Source organism: Marmota monax, unplaced genomic scaffold (genome assembly GCF_021218885.2).
Source record: "Marmota monax isolate L192 unplaced genomic scaffold, Marmota_monax_Labrador192_F-V1.1 WCK01_AAM20220418_F8-fsc00173, whole genome shotgun sequence".
Classification (NCBI taxonomy): Eukaryota; Metazoa; Chordata; class Mammalia; order Rodentia; family Sciuridae; genus Marmota; species Marmota monax.
The window spans coordinates 1173530-1196951 of record NW_026694620.1 but is presented as its reverse complement, the minus strand read 5'-3'; the positions used below and the strand labels follow the sequence as shown (position 1 = coordinate 1196951).

The 23422-nt window shown below is 32.3% G+C and overlaps 1 protein-coding gene across 5 annotated transcripts in view; it reads right to left on the bottom strand.

The window, feature by feature from the left end:
* Nucleotides 1–23422, bottom strand: part of Abca5 (ATP binding cassette subfamily A member 5) — an 80747-nt gene that overhangs the window by 50503 nt on the left and 6822 nt on the right. For 2 of the 5 annotated variants that reach the window (XM_046422680.2, XM_046422677.2), the window contains exons 3-13: nucleotides 19591–19624; nucleotides 19120–19236; nucleotides 17290–17494; nucleotides 15001–15162; nucleotides 14172–14260; nucleotides 11894–12123; nucleotides 10226–10367; nucleotides 8900–9088; nucleotides 7512–7659; nucleotides 7123–7291; nucleotides 5273–5331 (exon numbers count right to left, since the gene is read on the bottom strand). In XM_046422680.2, coding sequence (XP_046278636.1) covers nucleotides 5273–5331; nucleotides 7123–7291; nucleotides 7512–7659; nucleotides 8900–9088; nucleotides 10226–10367; nucleotides 11894–12123; nucleotides 14172–14260; nucleotides 15001–15162; nucleotides 17290–17494; nucleotides 19120–19221 — 1495 coding nt within the window. In that variant the 5' untranslated portion in view covers nucleotides 19222–19236; nucleotides 19591–19624. Of the gene's footprint in view, nucleotides 1–5272; nucleotides 5332–7122; nucleotides 7292–7511; nucleotides 7660–8899; nucleotides 9089–10225; nucleotides 10368–11893; nucleotides 12124–14171; nucleotides 14261–15000; nucleotides 15163–17289; nucleotides 17495–19119; nucleotides 19237–19590; nucleotides 19625–23422 lie in introns of those variants that run through there. The other 3 variants (XM_046422678.2, XM_046422675.2, XM_046422682.2) reach the window with 2 other exon arrangements.

Sequence of the window (23422 nt, the reverse complement as noted above, 5' to 3'; positions counted from 1 at the left end):
CAATTTATATTGTTAATCCAAATTGCTTGAAGGATAAAGCTGTCTACCTGAATCATTGCTCCCAGGAATGGCAAAGTAGACAGTTTAAACCAATTATCTTTCTAAGAAAAGGAAAGCTGACCAAAGTATTAAAAAAACATCTGTTTGAAGGCCTTGGAGAGCTAGAGCATAAAAAACTGAGGGGTAAAGATATGAGGAAAGAGCAAGGCTAAAATAACTGCCAATTCTAGTAGGTAACAGGCTGACCAGCGTTTTGAAGACACAGAACTGAGGCAACAAAGAGTGGAACTCTGGAATGCCAAGCATGAGAGAGACTTCAGAAAACCTCTGAGGCTTCTGGTTGGGACCTCAAAGGACTAAACTTAGGTAAAAGGGTAAATGAGAAGCACTCCAGTCATCACAGAGACAAACACCAGGCTTCAAGTCATTTTAGCCCTGACTGGAGAAGATAAAATGAGGTTTCTGGTATCTACAAAGCTGCAGGCCAGAAGCAAAGATAAACACTCTCCAAAGGAGGATCACATCACACAAATATTAAATTATCTGGGTACCTACAATTATCCAAATGCCATGTGTAGCATTCAGTCAAAAATAACCAGAATTCAAGATGAGGCAAAAATCCAATAAAATAGGCAAGCAATAGAAATAGACCTACTGGAGGTACAGATATTGGTGTAATATTACAAAGATTTTAAAATAACTATGCTATCATGTTTACAAGAGAATGTCAGAAAAGACTAGAAACTACAGTGCATGCACGCACACACACACACATACACACACACACACAGAGAAAGATAAGAACCAGAACATTTTTGAAAAAAAAACATAAAATTTTTGAAAGACAATTTATCGTGAGAGTAGACCCAACTAAAGAAAAATTTAGTGAATGACAAAAATCAGAAAATATATCTAAAGCACAAAGAAAAAGAGTAAGCAAATTAGATTGGAGAATAAAAGAAATGGAATAAATAAGAAGCTGTTACATGTACTGATAATCCTAAAGTTAGAGATAAGATAGAACAGAATATTGGGAAAGAAATGGCTAAGAATTTTCTAAAACAAGCTATCAAGTCCTGACTCAAGAGACACTATAAAACCAAAGAAGACTAAATATAAAAAAACAAACGATAAACAACAACAATGAAAAACTGAAAGCCATGTTTGGACTGGGAAAAATGTACATACCAACAACAGAGTAATAATAAAACTGATAGCTCTCTTCATAATCAAAACAATACAAACCAGAAGATGTCAAAATTGTATTAAACATGCTGAATGAAAGTAACTGTCAAGCTTAAAATTATATATTCACAGATATATCCTTTAAAATTGAAAGTGAATAGAAGATTATTTCAAACAAAAATTTAGACATTGTATCACTGGCACATCCATATTAAAGGAAATATTAAAAATGTCTTCATGCAGAAGAAAAATTAGAAGATCAGCTGCAAAAAATAATGAAGATAAATGATATGGTAAATGTAAGTAAATCTAAATGAATTGTCTTGTAAAACAATAGTATTGTTTTTGTTTTAAATATATTTAAGTATAAAAATATATGAAAACAATACTAAATAAGTTGGAACAAAGATAAAAATACAGTTGTGGCCTAATTTGGAGAAAAGTAAAGCATTAATTTATAAGTCAAAGATATCTAACATGTTACGTAATCATTTAAAAAAAAGATGTATAACTAAGAAGCAAACAGGGATAGTGAGAAATAAAATAATAAAAAATTTTCCAGTGCTTCTGGTGCAGCTAACCTGTTAAAGGATGAGAGATTATGGGAAAAAAAGGCATATAAACCCACCTACAGCCACTAAGGCTAATATGAAACCACTATCCGGGACACAAAGAACTTGTCAGCCAAATCAGAGACTCCTTAAGGTATAGCAAAATAGTGGCTGCCTAAACCTTTAAACTTTGGGGTAGTTAAAATGCATAAATAGGTAACTGATTGCATGTTAAGAAACTAGAAGTAGCAAAACAAATTATTAAAACTATGCTGAGATTCCATCTCACTCCAGTCAGAATAGCAATTAAGAAGAATACAAGTAATAACAAATGTTGATGAGGATGTGGAGGAAAAGGCACACTTACACATTGCTGGTGGGGCTGCAAATTGGTGTAACCACTCTGGAAAGCAGTATGGAGACTCCTCAGAAAACTTGGAATGGAACCACCATTTGAACATTTATACCCAAAGGACTTAAAATCAGCATACTACAGTGACATAGCCACATTAATGTTTATAGCGGCTCAATTCACAATAGCTAAGCTATGGAACCAATATAGGTGCTCTTCAACAGATGAATGGATGAAAAAAATGTGATATATATATACACTTATATATACTTAGATATATATACTTATATATACTTACATATATGGCGCATATATATATACTAATATATATATATATATATATATACTTATATACTTATATATATGGCATATATATATATATACTTAGTAGTATTCCATATATATATATATATATATATATATATATATATATATATATGAGACAGACTTAATGACATTTGCTGGTAAATGGATAGATTTGGAAACTATCATGCTAAGTGAAATAAGCCAATTCCCAAAATACCAAAATGTGGAGAGCAGTGATAGAGAATGGGAGAACAGTGTCTGACATTGGGGTCTTTGATGACTTCACGGTTGCGGCATGCCTGGTGTCTGGGAAAGTTTCTGTGCAAAGGTGCAGGATGCCTAGGTGCTGTGGTAATGCCCCCATGAGGAGGCTCTGTGCTAGAGTCCTATAAGCCTCGACCTTGATCTCAGGCACACAGCTCCTGGGAATAAAGAAACTTTCTTGCTAGAGGACCACAATATTTCACCAGCTCCGCTGCTCCTGAACCTACCCTCATAAGAGCAACATTAAACAATGGACTTCATTGAGACCTCCACAAAGCTCCTAACATTGCTCATTACAATTGTAGGATGTAACTGTGGAATAAACTGCATAATGTTGTTAACACTTTCCTGAATACAAAGAAAAATGCTTACATAGTCTTTAATCTGATAATGAGACATATATAAATAAAGATTGTTGGCATAATTCTTTAGACCTGCTTCTCCATCTGAGAGCTGAGCTCCCCCTGACCCCTGTTATCTTCAAAATCTGAGACTGTAGTCTTTATTTTTCTTATCACTCTTCACCCTCACGGGAACCTGCTATATTGGCCTGCTATATTGGCCACTGGTGTGGCACGGAAGGCCAAATGTTCTCTTTGTTATGCAATGCCAACACACAACAAGGGTAGGAGGGGAAGAACAGAAGTTCAGTGGATTAGACAAAGGGGAATGAAGGGAAGGGGGGATGGGAATAGGAAAGACAACGGAATGAATCTAATATAATTTTCCTATGTGCATACATGAACACACCACCAGTGAACTTCACATCATGTACAATCATAAGAATGATATCCTAATCAGAATAAGTTATACTCCATATATATATAATATGTCAAAATACACTCTACTGTCATGTATACCTAAAAGAATAAAAGGAGAAAAAATTAAACATAAAGAAAGCCATAATAAAAAATAATCAAGAATATAAATCAATAAAATGAAAGCAAATTATGATTCAGCAAACCAACAAAACCAAAAACTGACTCCTAGAAAAGATTAATAAAATTATTAAGCACACTGCAAGAAAATTAAAAATGACAAAAAAATTAATAAGCACACTGCAAAAAAAATTTAAAATGACAAAATATACAATGAAAAAGGGATTATGATTACAGATTCCACAGGAATTAGAAAGTTTTTTTTAAAGATTATTAAAAACAACCTCTAACAACCAACTTTGTCAATTTAAATAAAATCATGGAATTCCTTGAAAACAAATTCATTAAAACAGACACAGTAGTGGAAATTCATAAGCTGCTTTTAAAATTTACATGGAAATGTAAAGAACGCAAGATACGATATTAAAAGTTATCAAGACCAAACATAAGGCTACAGCAGTTAAAACAATGTGGAAAAAGGGATAGATAAATATAAGTCAGTGGAAGAAAATAGAGTTCAGAAGCTAAAATACACATGTGTTATTATCTGACTTAATTTTGTAAAACAGCATTAAGATATCATTGATATACAATAAACTGCATATGTAAAAAATGGCAAATTTTGCTAAGCTATCACCATTACCAAGATATTGAATATATCAATCTCCCACAAAAGTCTGAGACCTTCTTTAACACGTCTTCTCCTCTGCCTCTTTCCACCCACTTCTACTCATCTCCAGCAACCACTGATTTGCTTTTCTTTCACTGTAGATTGTTTTTCTATAACTTTGTATAAGTGGAATTATATACCATATGCTCTGTATGTCTGGCTTCTTTCACTTAGTGTACATATTTTGAGGTTCATCAATGTTGTAGCCTGTATTAACAGTCCATTCCTTTTTATTGCTTAACAGTACTTCATTATATGAATATACTACATTTGGTTTATTCAGTCATCTGCTGACAAACATTTGGGTTATACCTAATTTTTGGTTATTACAAATCAATTTGCAATGAACATTAATGTGTAAGCATTTCTATGGACATATGCTTTCATTTCTTTTGGCTAACTATCTAGAAGTGGAATGACTATGTTTAACTTTTCACCAAACTGACAAACTATTTTTCAAACTAGTTTTACAACTTTATATTCCATCTAGCAGTGTTTGAGAGTTTCAGTTCTTCCATATCCTTAGCCATACATGATATTATAAGTCTTTTTAACTTTAATCATTTTAATAGTTATGTGGGGCTGGGGATGTGGCTCAAGCGGTAGCGTGCTCACCTGGCATGCACGGAGCGCTGGGTTTGATCCTCAGCACCACATAAAAATAAAATAAAGATGTTGTGTCCACCGAAAACTAAAAAATTAATATTAAAAAATTCTCTCTCTCTCTTTAGAAAAAAATAGTTATGTGATAATCTCATTGTGATTTAATATGCATAGTTCTAAAGAGTAATGATACTGGACATCATTTCCATATGCTTATTTATTATTCTTTTTCTTCACTGGCAAAAAGTCTGTTCAAATATTCTCTCAATCTATTAACTAGGTTGCCTGCTTTCTTCTTTTTGAGTCTTGAGTCTTTGAAAACCTGGATAAAACCTCTTCATTAGAAATATGATTTACAAATTATTTATTCCAGGTCTATGGTTTGTTTATTCATTCCCTTAATAGTATCTTCAAAGAAAAGATTTTTAATTTCCATTGACCAAATACTAGAAAAGCTACTTACTTCTCAGAGCCTCCACATTTTCACTTTTCTTTCTGTATGTCTTCTGAATACCACTTATTCTGAAAAACATATTTTATATTAAAAATATTTAAAAACTTATAAGTATCTGTGTTTACATATATAATATTCCTACCAATGCTGTCTTATTTTAAAATGTACTTTATGAAATGTGAATTAGGCTGGACATAGTGGTGCATGTCTGTAATTCCAATGAATTGGGAGGCTGAGGCAGGAGGATTAGAAGTTGGAAGTCAGCATCAGCAACTTAGTGACACCCAGTCTAAAAATAAAAAGATAAATAAACAAAAGGGCTGGGGATGTGGCTCAGTAGTTAGGGACCCCAGGTACCAAAAAGAAAAGAAAATTAAACTGGATATATATCTCTAGCAATACAATGTATTTATATATCTCCATATTTAGATAATAATTATTTAAATTTTGCAATACTTTTTGGCCTGCAGGAATACTTTATGTTCATGTATCCAGAAGAATTGGCATTTTTGTGCCAAAATTTGAAAAGGAAATACAAAGGCAGTCATATTTAGTAGGAATAATAGTAATACATACCTTTCTACTAAAACAATGAGTCAAAAAAAGCTGGCAACTATAAAATTATTTTAAAGAAGCTACAAAAGTACAGCACTTGTCTCTATTTTTAAAAATGATTAAATTTTCATGCTAAGTCAACATCTAAAATTAAGTGAAACATCTGATTCAAGCAATTTATGCATTGCTTTTCATCTCTGGTTAAATATGTGTCACTTTAATTAAGTAGGATAAACCAGATGCCATTTCATGCAAGCACTTGTATCAAACTGTCTATAAACGTGATTGTCTTACTCCATTCAAAACATTCATACATAATTGTTTCAAGAATTAATGTTTTTTAAAAATATTTTTTAGTTGTCAATGGATCTTAATTTTATTTATTGATATGTGGTGCTGAGAATCAAACCCAGTGCCTCACACATGCTGGGCAAATGCTCTACCATTGAGCCACAACCCCAGCCCCTCAAGAATTAATGTTTTTAAAATCAGTTTAAATTTCACCTTTGAGAAGGCTGACCACTGACCCATCTTAAGTATTTTAACACTGTTTTTATACATGTTTCTTAAAATTAAAGAAGTATATTTTACTTCATTTTTTTTTCAATTTGTAACTTGTTTTCTTTCTCCTTATTTAAAAAAAAATAAATTTGACTGACATGACAAGTCCAATAATGAATTTCTTTGGTTATTAAATAAAAATAATATCCTATCTTTGATCATGTCATAGAACACTGAAGGTCTATGAACAGGTAACAATTTAATGTTACATTAGACAATGTAACATAAATCAAATTATAGAATTTCTACTGTTTTAGAGTACATAATGGGAAAAGTTTTTAAACACTGAGTTTTATTGCTTTTAAAACTTTCCAATAACAGGGTGCGATAGTAAACACCAGTAATCCCAGCAGCTCAGGAAGCTGAGGAGAGAAGATCATAAGTTCAAAGCCAACCTCAGCAACTTAGTGAGGCCCTAAGCAACTCAGCAAGACCCTGACTCTAAATAAAATATTAAAAAGGGCTGGGGATGTGGCTCAGTGGTTAAGCATCCCTGGGTTCAATCTCTGGTAACATAAACCTTTCCACTGAAATATAAAAATCCAAATCTAGCAATAACTTCATTCTACATGGCTATAAAGCAAATAAAAACTAAAAAGAAAAGCAGCTCTTATTAACACTATGCTTTAAAATCATAAATGTCTACCAAATCCAAGATACCACATATAAAAACATACTTAGGATTTCAGTCTGGCAGCTTCCATCGGCAATTTACACCTAAACTGCCAAAGAGTGAATCATACCTTATGGCTTCTTTGCCTATAAATTCTGAAGAAACAGGCTCAACAATTTCACTAAAACTAATATTCCCATTAACGTTGCCCTCTGACAACTCCTTATAATTTCTTTTGCTCTTTGACCAATATGATGGTTTTAGAAAATACAAAGATGATCTCCGTAAGCCAAATTCCCCTGAAAAACAAAAATTTTAAAAAAAATTATAAGTTATTTCTGAAAAGATTTCAAAATTATAAAAACAGGAAATGAATTATTAATTCATCTAATTTTAATTTTAAAAGCCACATGGGGCTAGCAGTCACCATATAAGACAGGTTGACCCTCTGTCATCAAAAAAGGAAAAAAAAAAACCCACTAAATATCTTGAAAGTAAAATCCAATAATAAACTCATACCTGGAATGACTTGATCAAGATACACAGCCAGAAGGACATAGAATGTACTATTAAGTGCTAGCATGATAAGAGTAATAATTAGAGGATATGGGCCTTCAGTCAAATTAGAAAATAAAGCACCTTCATGAAAATCTTCTAAATGCATGACCTAAAAACAGAAATACCAACTTTATTATTAAAACATGATAAAAACAAGTAAAAGCTAACACTACTCAGCACCACTCATTATATCCAAAGTAACAATAACCAAACTTGGCCTTTTTACAGACTAAATTAGTAATAAGAATTTATAAGGAAAATGAGATTTCACCAAAATATAAATTCATCACAACAATGCTATCAATTATGTTTTTAATGCTGTGCTTTGTAAACTTGGATCTATCAGCTCCTGAGACAACAAATTCTCAAGTAATGACTACCAAATGAAAGAAAAGTGAAGGGTGATGTAACCAGGGCAAACAAAAGAGTTATTTCCCCCAAAAGTCAAATAAATTAAGCATCGGAAGATAAAATTAAGGAATCTAATACTGAAAAGAGAAAAGGTATTTTGATTAACCAATACAATTATTAAAGTATTCTAGCAGATATATGAGACAGAGTAGAAAGAGAAATGTATTGGAAGATGAGGTCGCATTTATGCAGGGGCGCTGCCACCCACAACTAAAACATAAATCTACAATTCCACCTTCCTAAGGAAAGGGGGAACTCAGTTCAGTGGACTTTCGAAATGTGTAACAATACCTCTCTTCTTAGTCTCACAAACCTGAACTTTCTATCCCAAGACGAGTAATACATTATATTAAAAAATTATATATTTTTGTACAATAACCAAATTTATCTTCTATTATATAAAGCCATTTCTTTTAGACTTTTTTCACTTAGAATCTGACTACACCTATAAGGATAAATAAAAATCAAATTTATAAATTAGGTATTATTTAAATGAATGACAATTACATGAAACCTAGGCCAATAAAATCAATTAGGCCTTTTTATTTCACTACTACATTCATGTCAAATTTGTTCTGCTTAATGCACAATTTTCTGCTAAGCATTCTACCATTTCTATATAGTAGCAATAGAGCAATCTAAATTACTTGGAACTTAAACCAATGAATTCTAAGTAATTATACTGAAATAGATTCTTGGAATGTAAACAAAGCAAAAAACGAAGAACTTACAGAACACTTAATTGAAAACTTAAAACTGAAGAAAATATACATAAAACTAGATATAAAATGTACTCAAGTATTCAAATATTATTTCTCATGTTGAAATTTTAAAGTAATTTTATTTTGCAAATCAAATGTAATGTTCATAGTAGTATAAAACATTGGTTGGAACTGGAGAGAAAAGAAGGTATTTGTGAATGCAAGATTATTACCTACCTGTGCAATACCAATCAAAAAAGTACACTGACAGAAAGGACTTAAAAGCCACACTAATGATTTTGGAAAACTTTCCATGAGGACTATTAAAAGGCCAATAAATCCGAAAGCCACAGTGACAAAAAATTCAACTATTCCCACATGTTTTGATTTTTTAAAAAGGGGTGTCAGCATCAAAGCAAAAAATATCTATAAAATATAAATATTAAGGTTAGTTAATGCACTTTCATATACACTGATATGAAAACAAAATTAAATTTGCTTATGAAAGGAGCATTCACACTATCATTGGAAAATATAATTCTAATTTATTAAAGCTATGATATTTAATTTTCATACAGTGATACATATTTTAAAATTTTAATTTGACAAATATTAAAGACTGTATATTATCTGTATTATAGGCAAATGTGAACATATCTACACTATAGAAATCAAAGAAACATGTAAAATATGTAAACAATAAATCAACAAGCTCCTAAATATAAGACCCATTTTTTATTTTTAAACAATGTGTCGGTATAAAACTAGAGACATACTTATGAAAGTACAGGAGAATTTGTAACTTGTCGTTTTAAAAAGTAGAGGTGATAGTCAAAATACTTAACAACTGGTACAGATCAATTTATAACCTGATCAAAGTAGAAGCTGGAACCACTTAAAACAAAAGCTTGTCATTATACCCAGCATTCACCCTATATACCAAATGAATATCAATACTGCTAAAGAGCTATATTTATAAAAACATCTTTTTTTGTTTTCTTCTATTGGTACTAGGGATGAATCCAAAGAGACTCTACAACTATGCTATATCTTCAACTGTTTTTATTTTTTAATTTGAGACAGAGACTCACTAAGTTGCAGAGGCTGGCCTCAAACTTAACAATCCTCCTGCCTCACCCTCCTGAGTCACTGGGATTACAGGTGTGTACTACCACACCTAACTACAAAAACATCTTTGAATAATCATAGCACAAACTACCTTGAAACACAGTTTCATGAAGACAAAGGAATAAAAAGTACAGTACTGGACAATCTTGATCACACATGGTTATATAAAGATTAGAACAGATAAAATCAGAGGAACTATATGTGAACTGTAACATATAAAAACAAGTTAAATTTAAACCTGAGACAATTCTGTATCTTTCCTAAAAACATGGAAGTACAATAATGCTACATAATTTATTATTAAGTAATTTATCAGTAACTTAGTGATAACATATGTTGCTATGAGAAATTGACTATAAGTTAACCAAAGAAAAGCCTTTACTATATTACCAAACATTTTGAACAGTTATTTTCATTTGAAGTTAAAACACTTACAGATGATAATCCATACAGGAAAAAAAGGAGAAATATCACAATGCTGCTACTTTGAGGGAATAATGAAGAGGCTGTTGCAATGACCGCCATGAGAAGAGACATAAGAAAAATCAAACTCATATACAGAAGAACCCAGGAAAGCCTAAAATGAGAATACAAATACATTTATAGCAAATGCAGAGGCTTTAATGCTTAAAACAATTATCTGAAACAAAACTTCACATTTAGCCATTTTATTCTTAAGTCAATTTATTTCCATGTATGTTCATATACTGAAAATTAAAATTCATAACTAAGAATACTGTATTAGTTAAATTAGATGTAAAAAAAATGTACTCTAATGTAGAGGTAAAATGCTGAATATCATTTACAAAACCTAAGAGCTTTAAAAATTAATAGCAATTCACATTTAAATCTAATACTCTCAAAAGTTCAATAGGGCACATTGTCTGATTTTCTTAAGTTTACTAAGTCTATATAATGATTATCTTTATGGAATGTGCTATAATTAAACCTCCAGTGGATTTTGTTACTATAAATAATAAAAGTTCCTTACCAATCAATGATGTAATTATTATATTTATAAAATGTATTATCAACAAGAACAACCCAGTCACTATTTTTACTCAAGATTTCTCTTTAAATCAGAGCTCATTTTATCTTTATTTTTCCCAGTTAGCAGATTATGATTTAACATAGGATATAAAAATCATTGAATTATGGTTAAAAGACAGTTAAATTAATAAAACTGGATCCATTGTTTCAGAGGCAAAACTGAGGTACTTGAGACTGATTTGCCTGAATTCATCCAACTGTTTCCCACAAAATAATTTAATAATCCAACACATCTTAAAAATTAATCGTTTCTAAAGTAACAAGATAGCAAAGAAAATGTTATACACAATAATTCCATTATATAAAGTGTTATAATTATTTCTTAGATTAGGCCTCGTGGAATAAAATTTTGTAAAATAGATGATAGCAACTTACACAGTATTAACCTTCCCCCCAAAATGAGCTTAAAACAAATTTTATTACATAAGTGGGAAGAGTAAGGAAAACATACCTAGATATATTTATAAATATGCATGTGTCTATAAAACTACCATTACATAAAAATGCTGATAAATTAAAGTTCATTTGTAGAAACTTCTTTTTCATTTGTTTCTTTATAAATTATATGTATATTGCCCAATTTAATTCACTCAAATAACTAAAATTTTCCCAGGGGAATTAAAGTCCATCTATTACATATGAATCCTTTAATCATTTAAATTTTAAATCATTTAAACATGTATATCCTATGATACTAAGGGAGGCCCATGACAGGCAATTAATTTCTAACTTTCCAAGATCACATATCTTCTGTGCAATGAAATACAGAGTGAAAAACATGGAACATGCCTCATGAACTAAAACAAAATGTAAAATAAAATTTAAATGTGTTGTCAACATAAGCTTTCCACAATTCCTCTTCCCCTATGTGAAAATAAACAAATTAGTTGCTAAAGCTTATTGACTATTCTGAAATTCTAAGACAAATGCAATCATTTTAAGAAAACAGGATCAGTATCTCATCAAGTTGGGTAAATAAAATAATTCTGAAGATCTGTATGATACTTAATACAACTGTTAAGTATACTAAATAATAAACTTTTAATAACATACCAAAAGGCAGTGTCATGAAGTCCCATTATCTTTAAAAATTCCTTTAACTTTTTTTCTTTTTCGGCTACAATATGAATTGCCAAAAAGTATCCAAAAGGTGAAAATGCTATAACTAGATATATTAAAATTATGCCTCGAGAAAAGGTAACTATTTCTACAATAGCAGTTTCTCCCATGATTACAGCTTTAGTTGACTCCAGCTCCTTCCAAAGAGAAACATTGGTCTTCAACTACAATTAGAAAATGTAAATGCATTAATTTAGTTCTGACAGTTGTTTATAATAAAATGTAACAATTTTAAGTCCAAATTCAGTCAATAACCTCATACAAATAAAATCCTCAAAAAGCTATACAGACTTGAAATAAAACAACTGACCACAATATCAAGATACAAAGTAGAATACTATTTTCAATTCATTCTGGAAGTATATGATAAATTTTAAAGTTTGAAATTGGTACATTTTAATTAAGTAATTTGTCAAAGAAAATAAAATTATGCAATTATTATCTTAAGCAATCATATGCATCTTAACAAAAATATACAACTTCAAAACTGAAGATCTTTAGAAAAAGTATTAGTACCATCACTCCTCATACTAATGTTTAAAAGGGTTCTTTTTCACAGAATGCCTTTCCATTGCTTTAAACTATATATATGAAGTACATATGGATGGGATAATAAAAACTACTTATGACACATGATACTTCTAACACTTAAGCAAATGCTACACTGAGATTTGTCCTGCCAATTCATCTCAGGTGGTCTAGGTTGTAGATGGCTAAAGTCTTTGGCCAGGACACAAGTAAGTGCTACAGCACCATTAATGTGAAATACCCCATAGTTCACTACCTTTACTGTAAACATCTATATTGAATTGGTATAATATTCTCTAATGCATTTATACCATGTTACAAGAGTTTATAAAGCAATTTTACATACATCATCTCATTTGGTTCTTACAACCCAGTCAAGTATTGTGTTAACATTTTACTACACAGCAGTCTAACAACAGAATTACTGTGTAACTCTTGATTCCAATTCTATCACTATTCATGCATACTCTGAACAGACACTGTAGTAAAGATTCCTGACACGCATTTTTGAAGTCATAATACTTTATAGTATAGATTTCAACTAGAAAAAGCAAATAGAAAAACAAAACAGACCCATAATGAATATAGAGGAATGAGATATGATTAATTCTAACAATGAATTGTTTGGGGCTTGTTTTAACTGCTAGGCATTGAACTTAGGGCTTTAAACAGGCTAGGCAAATACTCAACCACTGAGTTACATTCCCAGCCCTAACAATTTGATTTCTAACTAAAAGAACTGCATCATACTGCTATCTAACACACAAAATTTAAGATTTTTTTTTAAATAAATTTCATGTCTAGTTCTTCTGCTAAAATGTAAAATGCTAAATCAGGTCCAAGCCTGTCTTTAGAATAATTCAAACATTTATACACAATCCTAGCAGCAGAAAAATATAGTATTAATGCTCATATTTAGGAGTCAAAAAGCCAAAGCTTGGCCCCGTGCAGTGGCACATGCCTACAATCTCAGCTACTTGGGAGACTAAGGTAAAAGGATTGCATATTCAAAATCAGTTTCATCAACTTAGGCCCTTAGCAACTTAGGAAGACCCTGTCACAAAATAAAAAATAAAATACAAAGGTCTAGGGAATGCAACTCAGTGGTCAAGTGTTCCTGGGATCAATACCTTTTACCAAAAATAATCCCATAATTTGAATTTCTGCTTTGCTGCTGAGTTTTGACAAGTTACTTAATATCCCTATATTTCAGTTTCATATTAAAATCAAGATAATAGCACCAATCTCACAGATTTGTTAAATGCTAAATGGGATAATATTAGAACATAATTCAAAAGTAGTGTTAAATATGACAAATGTTGTTAAATAAAAAATAAAATCTGCAATTATGACTAAAATAATAAAGATAGTCACTTTCTTTAAACTAAGTTATTTGTATTCCAACGAGAGTCTAAAAGCATTTCATAAATATTATCTATGGTCAATAATGATATAACATGAATATATAGTATGCTGAATCCTATGTTTAAAAATATCACATTAAAGTAGCTTCAAAAAGTATTAAATCAGAAAATATAACTTCCACTATATCTGTTTTCTTAAAGAAGTTATTTGCAAGTTATATATTTTATATATTTGGCAGCAATCTGACCAAATTCAATTGTAAAGATTTATGAAGGTATTAATAAAATATGATTTAGTTTTCTGCTATTATCATATTCACCTGTATAATAGCGGCATCTATGGATGCCTGTAAAACAGTGAACCCAGAGGACCAATACTGAGCAGCCTCACACGATTTTGAACAGCCAGCTATAGGGAGAAAAATGTAAGACATAAGATTGTGTTCAACATATGTAAGTGCTTTCTTCTAAAGGTGACATATGGAGAGTTAACAAAGAAACATAATCAATCTCTACAGAACTTAAAAACAATATGCTACTACTGCCCTTCAAAAGCAAATAATCTAGGACTGTTTATTTGAAATGTGGAAATAAAACAGTTACATGTGTTAGGATACTGAATGGTAAGTGAATAAAAATGTAAGGAGAGACATTAAATGTAAACGTAAAAAAAGTAAATATAGTTAAAATAGGTCAACTTTTTTATTTTAAGATAGTCATTCATAATGACTTTGTTTCAGCGCACCTCCAGATACACAGTGAAGTCCAGATTAAGACAATAGAAACAAGAATTTTCTATAAAGTCACAAATTCAGTACTTAGCACAGTGACTTTATTAATGGGAAATCTTAAGGATTTGTACCATAACATGAGCAAAAACAATGACATAGGGAAACAAATACAGATTTACAAAGTCTTATAAGGTATAATTTTGTTTTATACTATAATTGATAAATGTATATATGTACACACATATATATGTATGTACACACACACACACACTTTATGCTACACTTGAGTGTTCCTATATGAACAAATAAGCACAGCTGAAAATACCAATGTTGGAGCCCATCAAATTGTGCATATATATACTGCAAGCAGCAAGGCCATACATTTCTTGTATTTCAATGATAATTTAGGGCTATTTACCTCTTGAATCCATATAAATAGAAGATACTGGAATCACATCAGGAAAAAAGCGAAGTTCATAGGACATGAAGTCTTTGAAAACCACACCTACAAAGTTGCTGGGCTTAGAAAGACTGGATGCTAGCATTTCTTTTTCGTTTGCATATTCTTCTGTAATTATGACTACAAATATTAACAATACAGTTAATTCATGAATTAAAATGGTTTACTATGTTATATTATATCAATTTTATAATTATATTTGATGAATGGAATATTTTATAAGCACATTTGTTTTATTCTCTAACCTCTTAGAAAATGAAGATAATACTAATAATATCAAAGAGTAAAAGAATAATTGAATTTTATTGGCATTAAGTTGTCATAGTATTACATAAACTATCAGTATACTGTGTAAGTTATGAGTACAATAAAGCATAGTAAAAAACAATACGTAGAAAATTTTATGAAGAGATTATTTCTCTAGGAATTGTACTAAACTGTAATACTGAAGAGTTTTGTTGTCATTTCTACTTTTTAAAGTCCACTGACCAGGAGGAGACTTACTCAGACTTTGAAATTTAAAACTTCCAAAAGCAGTAAAATTGTAAAAATGCAGGTCATTTATCTACCTGAAAGTAAAACCAACACATAATTCCTTGATAAATGAAAGGATATTTTTAACTTAAATAATTCTTCTCATGAAGACAGTCCTCTAATCCTTCTCAGAAGTTAGGTATGTATTTTAGTAACTATGATACAACTGTTCTTTGAATAAAAATTGCCACTTAAACCCAATATTTCTTATTCCTTTCTTAGAAGAAATAAATTTTAAATATCTTCTTGCAGTTTTGTTTACAAGTAACTTCAATTCAGAAGCTCCAAAATATGTAGTAAAATGGAAAGAACACAGAATCAGTACATAAATTCATCATTCATTAGCTGTGTGAACACATATAAGTGTTTAAATAACTCTCCAAACTTTACTGTTCTCATCCACCACACCCAGTTAATCACACAGGGTTGCTGTGAAGACCAAGTGAAGTAACAAACATGAAGGTGCTTTGTAAATTATTAAGTATTACTTAAATGTTAATTAACATGATTTTCTAGACTTGTAAACTAGATATGAAACTCCAGAATTGACTTGAATAAAGAGGAAGTTAGTTCAACATCCCATGAGTTGTGTTACCACATATGTGTATATAACTCATTTTCAGATAGTTCTGTTGTTAAAAGATAGAACTTTAAAAGTATGTGTGTGTGTGTATGTATATATATATATTTGTGAATAATGGTATCCCAGTGAATACATAATATACCAACAAGATATGTTTGATAAAAATATTCAATAGCAACAATCTGCAAAAAAAAATGGAGTTATTTGTCTCCTTACTAACTCATGTTGTCTACTCAGTGACATACTCAATATGTGATAATATATACTAGAAGTTGATTACAACTATAATTTAAAAAATGCTGAACTGTTATTTTCTATAGTTCAGCATTTAATTGTTTAATCATTACAGTGTAAAACATTTAGTATAAACATTTCCCTCACTTTCTCCAGTTCTTGCTCTAGGTTCCCTCAAAGCTACTTAAAAACTCACTAGAACCTAGCACAGTGGCCCATGCCTTTAATCACAGTGACTTAGGAACCTGAGGCATGAGGATCTCATGTTTAGAATCCAGCCTCAGCAACTTAGCAACGCCCTAAGCAACTTAGTGAGACTCTGTCTCAAAATAAAAAATAAAAAGGGTGGGGATGTGGCTTGGTGTTAAGTGCCCCAGGTTTCAATCCTAGAAAAAAAAACACCCCCAAACAAAACAACAAAAAGCTCACTACAATGTCATTGCTTACACTATTTCCTACTCCACTTCTTTGTGAGATATAAAACAGATCTAAGTACTTAGCCACAGTCATAGTTTTCAAAATGAAGTGCTTATTCAGTTATACCATATACCTCCATAAACAGGCATGGCAATCTGAAAATATTACTGCTTTATGTATTTCTAGCTTCTCAATTATGAGTCAGAATCAAAGTAAAATATTACTTCTAATCTTTTATGTTATACAAATATTCTTAAATTATTTTACAAATGCTAAGAATTCAATTTAAAATATGAAAATACATAAAATACATATCACCAATAATGTTTCACAAGAAACATAAGGCAGTAGAATTATTTTTGTAACAATATACTTGTTGGAAGAATACATCTCTAAGAGTTTAAAGAATGCTAGTAAAGCAAGCCAATAAATATTGAATCCACTTTATGTCATAGAATACATATATAAGATCACAATACCATCAGGAAGGTGGTCAGTAGACACTCTCTGCATGATGTTGCTTGTAATATTAGTCACTGGAGTATATCCAAGAATTAGATTAGAAAGGATAGATTTATCCATAGGATTAAGTTCTATATCAGGCACTTCTTCATATTTCTTATTTGGATGCATCATGCTTATTAATATTAACCAAAATAAAAAAAATAATGGAAAAAGTATTTCCTATAATAAAAGAAACAAAGCATTATAAAATATAACACTGGCAGCAAAAAACTTCAAGATCTGTATGCACATAATATAAACAAGAAAAAACATGAAGAATTTGGTAATCCCTTCTTCTGTACAAAAAGAAAAAGCAGTTCTATACCAAAAGAATTACTATATTGAGCATCTCAACAAATCCAGTAGACATAGTAGGTGATTTTTCTTTTACATTCAGTTTTGCTGAAATATTTTAAAACTCAAGTCACATAATAAATTAAAGTGATACAAATGCAATATTTAACTATCTTAGGTCACTGATATAAAATATAATAAATTATTTACTCATAATTTTAAGTACTTACCAAACATCCCTATAAGAATCACCACAAAAATGTCTTTGATTCTGAATTACAAATCATACTTTAATAAAGCCTAAATTTATACTACTAAAATTATACTCAAATTTTATGGTCAGCTTTAACAGGCATGAACTATTATTTCACCTTTCTGTTTAATTGTTCTTCTAGTTTCAGAAGAAGACATTTCCACCCTTTCAAATTATTACTAAATGGTTAGCTAGAGTTCTTTCTTTCTTTTAGCAAAAGTAATGCATGCTGCAGTACAAAGCTGTGACATAATTTTAGTATGTTAGGGCAATTCAATCTAGAGTGTATAAAATGCAAGGGTGTGGAGAATAATATTGTGGAATAATGTTCTGCAAAGTTATCTGTGAAAAAGTAGTTTGTGAATGTTGAGAAATGCACTTAAGTTCAAAATTAAGGACTGATGTTAGAAATTAAATTTAATAATAATGTTTCATATTTAGGAGCACTAGGTAATTCAGTTTTTCTTTTATGGCTTTTACTTTACAAGCAAATGCAGACAGCAAAAAGAAATTATAATAAAAATGTATCCAGCAAAATTATCTCTTAAAAATGGCAAATATCAAAACAAAATAAACTACTGTTGAGAGCCACAGTCGAAGGGGCCCCAGCAAACTTCCAGGCCAGCAAACTTCCAGCTGCCAGCTGATGATTGGCTCACAGCGGCCCCAGCAACATCTAGCTGATTGGCTCCTCTGCCGTGATGCTCATTGGGCTGTTTCCCTGCCCTTTCAGACCACGGAGCTGCTCATTGGGGGACTTTTTTGGCTCCGCCCACGTGACCCAGCCAATCGGCCTCAAGAGCAGGAGGATTGTAGGAGGTGGGGAGAGGCTTGTGTGGGAGACAGAGGCTTGTGGGAAGCCGGTGGTGGCAGTTGGGGCTCTGAGGATTTTTCCTGAGAGGCTGTGTTGTTTGGCATGTGTGGTTCTAAAAATAAAGTTAGTTTCTTTTGACAAGTGGCTCCTGATTGTGCCACACACTTCTGCAACTATAACTACTACATCCAGCCAGACTGGGCATTTGGTGGCTCGCATGGGGAGTGACTGAGGGTAAGTGAAACTGCTCGCCCCTGAGGGCAGGACGAGAGGATGGGTAGCCATTTTAAGATTCCTCTTTTATTTTGCTTCACTTTTGTTTTAAGTTGCCTGTCCCTGGAGATGAGTGAGACGGAAGAAAAACCGCTCACATCTGAGGAAAAACATTTACGTCTGAGGAACAGATAGGGATAACAAGGCATAAGAAAGAGTATTTTAACTTACCTGAACACTACTTTTTTTAGTCCTGCATTTAATTAGATAATTCTTCAATAGAAGTGTTCTGGTCTGTCTCCAAACTCCCACCTCCCTAATTGCAGTGGCCATGTTTTCTGGTCAAGCCTATTAACAGAAAAAACAAATAAGCAAGCAAACCTTGGAACCACACAGTAAAGCATAAGTCTTTTTTTATTTTTATTTTTTTTATATTGCTGGGGATTGAACCCAGGGCCTTGTGTATGTAAGGCAAGCACTCTACCAACTGAGCTATATCCTCAGCACACAAGTCATTTTTAATGGCAAAAACAGGTGATTTCAGTCCCAAGTAAAATGAAGTTAAGCATATTTTAAGCTGTCCCTCCTACCTGGAAAGAATACATAAAGCAGCAATTTGAGGATGGTCAAAAGTAAACAGTAAGTAGCACCAGGAATGACCAGAAATTGAAATACCACCAAACAAACCAGCAGGGAGCTTACCACTTTTTCTCCTTGTAATCCTCCAAAATGAACACTGAAGTGAGCACCATGCCACAGAGCAAGTTCCAGAAGGAGAAATGGGAAAATTTAGTCTTAATGATAAAAGAAAAAGCAGAAATACCAAGTTTTTTTTGTTGTTGTTGTTCTTTTCTGCCTTTGCCTATGTCCCATCCCCAAGTAATACCATGGTAGCAGTGCCAGAATGCACTAATGAAAGCTAATGAGCCAAAACTCTGAGGCAGTGGAACCTTCATCTCCATGTGCAGCTATGGTTCCCAGAGAGCTGGGGCAATTCCCATTCTTTTCTTCTCTACCTCTTGTCACTAAGCCCTGGATGTAGTAGTTATAGTTGCAGAAGTGTGTGGCACAATGAGACTTTCTGTGTGGAGAATGCAAAGAGAAGCTATGGGAAAAAAAGTAGCAGAGAGGTCAAATAAAAGAAAAGCTGAAGAAAGCACCCAAAAAAGTTGTTTTTTACATTAACTCCCAAGCTGGGCATACATGGTTCCCATCCTATGTGCGTTAACAAAGACTAGAGGAACTGAACTGACAAAGACCAGTCACTGGGAGGCACACACAGGACAGATCCAAACCACACTGCAAACGTTTTATAAACTAAACTGAAATAACCATCACCGTTCAAAGACTATGAGTGGAGACTTACTACCTGAACCTAACTGGGTTGACAGCTACTAAAATAAAAGATCAACATTCCCCATAGTGAGATGGTCAAGGATCTCCACCCCTTGGGAGATGAAGGAAAAAAAAAAGGGGGGGACTCCTTAAAATTAAGGAAATCAAATCTCTCAGGGCCAACCTAGTCTCAGTCTTACAGGGTTAACAGACACATCAGAAAACTAGGAATTAAAAATGTAGGCCATCTTCAAGGCCATTGAATTAAGATAAAACCGGGAGTCTGGGGTTGGGAAGTCAGGAGGTCAGCTCAGTCTTCTGAGACTATGTGGTCAGCAGAAATACCAAGAAGCCAGAGCTGACAAAGTCACTAAAATCAAAAGCACTGGAACAAGACAATGGTCTGTCTGCCCTATTCTGAAAATAATATTAGGGACTTTCCCAGGTGCACCTCCAGGTGGTAAGGGGCAAATGCAAGCATAAAATAAAGTAACCCAGTTACTTTTGCTCTATTAGCATAGTAAAAAGTACACCCCATACTGGGGTTGTGGCTCAGTGGTAAGCACTTGCCTAGTGCATATGAGGCACCTGGGTTCAATTCTCAGCATCACATAAATAAACAAACAAACAAAAAAAAATCACACCCAAGGTAGAGACTTAAGATGGTAGATATGTGTCACATGAAGAAGCATGATGAAGAAGAGCACAAGTGCAATCACCTCTATATGTGATGACACAGAGACCAGGACCCTGTCTACTACATAGATGCCATAAAAGCTGTATACATTTGTCCACTAAATTAGCCTGGGATTTATCCCATGTCATCTCCTTTGTGCTGAGCATAAGAATAGAATCTCAAAAGAAGAAATACAAATAGCCAAAAAATACATGAAAAAATGTTCAACATCTCTAGCAATCAGGGAGATGCAAATCAAATCTACAGTGAGATTTTATCTTACCATAGTCAGAATGGTAATCATCAAGAATAAAAATAATGGTAATTACAGGTGAAAATATGGGTAAAAGGGTCATATATTGTTGGTTGGACTAAAAATTGGTACAATCACTTTGGAAAGCAGTTTAGAGATTCCTCAAAAGACTAAAAATAGAACTACCATATGACCCAGCTAGCCCACTCCTTGGTATTTATCCTAAAGAACTAAAATCAGGATACCAACCAGCAGTACAATCCACAAAATTCAAGTTATGGAACCAGCCTAGGTAACTGTCATTAGACAAATGGATAAAGAAATTATATATGTGTATATATATATATATATATATATATATATATATATATATATATATATATATATACAGTGAATTACACTCAGTCATAAAGAAGAATGAAATTGTCATTTTCTTATAAACAGATGGAACTGAAGAAAGCCAGGATCAAAAAGTCAAGGGTCAAAGTTTTCTCTCATATATGGAAGTTAGGAAAAAAAGGGGGAGACCCAAAACGAGAAGGGAGGTCAAGAGGTAGAAAGATAGGAAGGGAGGAAAAGGGGAATAAATGGGGAATCATGTTGACCAAATTATATTATATGTATGTATAAATGTATCACAATGTGTGGGAATTTTATATATAACTAAAATGCACCAATTTAAAAAATGAATAAACAGACTACCAATAGAGCAAAGGAAAGGGACCAAGGGAAAGGAGGAGAGGAGGCAATGAGGACGTACAAGACTGAAATAGAGCACAGTATAAATTCAGATTGAACCCCACTTTTATGTATAATTCACTAATAAAACTATAATACACTAATAAAAACAGAAAAAAAAATGAATAAAGAGCCTTGTTCCTGTCCCAGGTGCGCCTTTTTCTGATTTTTCTGATGGACAACATAAGAACACACCCTGCCAACTGCAACAGGATTAAACAAAGCCCACAGTTCAAACAAATCAAAATATCTTGGCAAATGATGTATGTATATAAGAACAACTATAAGAAAAACAACAGGTGCCAATGTCAAAATGATGCAGATTTGGAAATTATCTAGTAAAAACTTTAAGTACCTAACAAGTGCTTTGGTAAGAAATGGTAAACACTCTTGAAAAAAACCGAATAGAAAATCTCAAGAAAGAAATGGAAGCAAAACCAAATGGAAATTTTAGAACAGAAAAACACAGTAAAAAATAAATAATACTCATGAAGTGGGTTCAAAAACAGAATGGAGGTTAAAAAAAAATAGTGAACTTAAAAACTGATCAATAAAAAACTCCCACTTTGAAGTTGGATGCCATGACACACATCGCAGCTACCCAGGAGGGTGAGGAAGGACAAGCTGAAGGCCAGCCTGGGTAACCCTGTCTCAAAATAAAATTAAATTAAATAAAAAGAAGAGCTGGAGATATAGTTAAGTGTTATACCACTTGCCTAGCAAGCAAGTTCAATTCCCAGTTCCAGAGAGAGAGAGAGAGAGAGATAGAAGGAAGGAAGGGTATAGGGAGACAGGAAAAGCAAAGGAGGGGAGGGGTCTGAGAGAAGGGAAGACCCAATCTGAACATCAAAGAGAAAATAAGATTTTTTTTAATATTTATTTTTTAGCTTTTAGGTGGACACAATATCTTTATTTTACATTTATATGGTGATGAGGATCAAACCCAGTGCCTTGTGCATGCTAGGCAAGCACTCTACCACTGAGCCACAACCCCAGCCCCAGAAAATAAGATTTTTAAAAAATTAACATAGTTCTTTGAATAAAGAACTATGAAACAATATCAAGAAAATCTAAATTTCATATAAGCATAGTTACAGAAGAAAATGGTAATGCTAAAAACAGAAATAAAGAATTAATCTGAAAATGTCCCAAATTTGGCAAGAGATATCAAACTGCAGGTTTCAAGATGCTTGGTGAATCCCAAAAAGGTCAACTGAAGAAAATCCATGCATATACACATTACAATCAAACTGCTCAAAATTAAAGACAATGAAAATTCTTGAGAGCAGTCAGAGAATGATATAGCCTACCTATAAGAGAATAATGATCTAATGAGAGTAGATTTCCTATAAGAAATTACAGAAAACTGAAATACTCATACACTCATACAGCTTGGCAGTTCCTTGAAAAGTTGTATGAGCCTCAAGTTCAGTCCTAGGTATATATTCCAAAGAACTCAAAATAGGAATTCAAAGGAGTATATGTTCACACATGTTCATAGCAGCATCACACATAGTAGCAAAAAGGTAGAA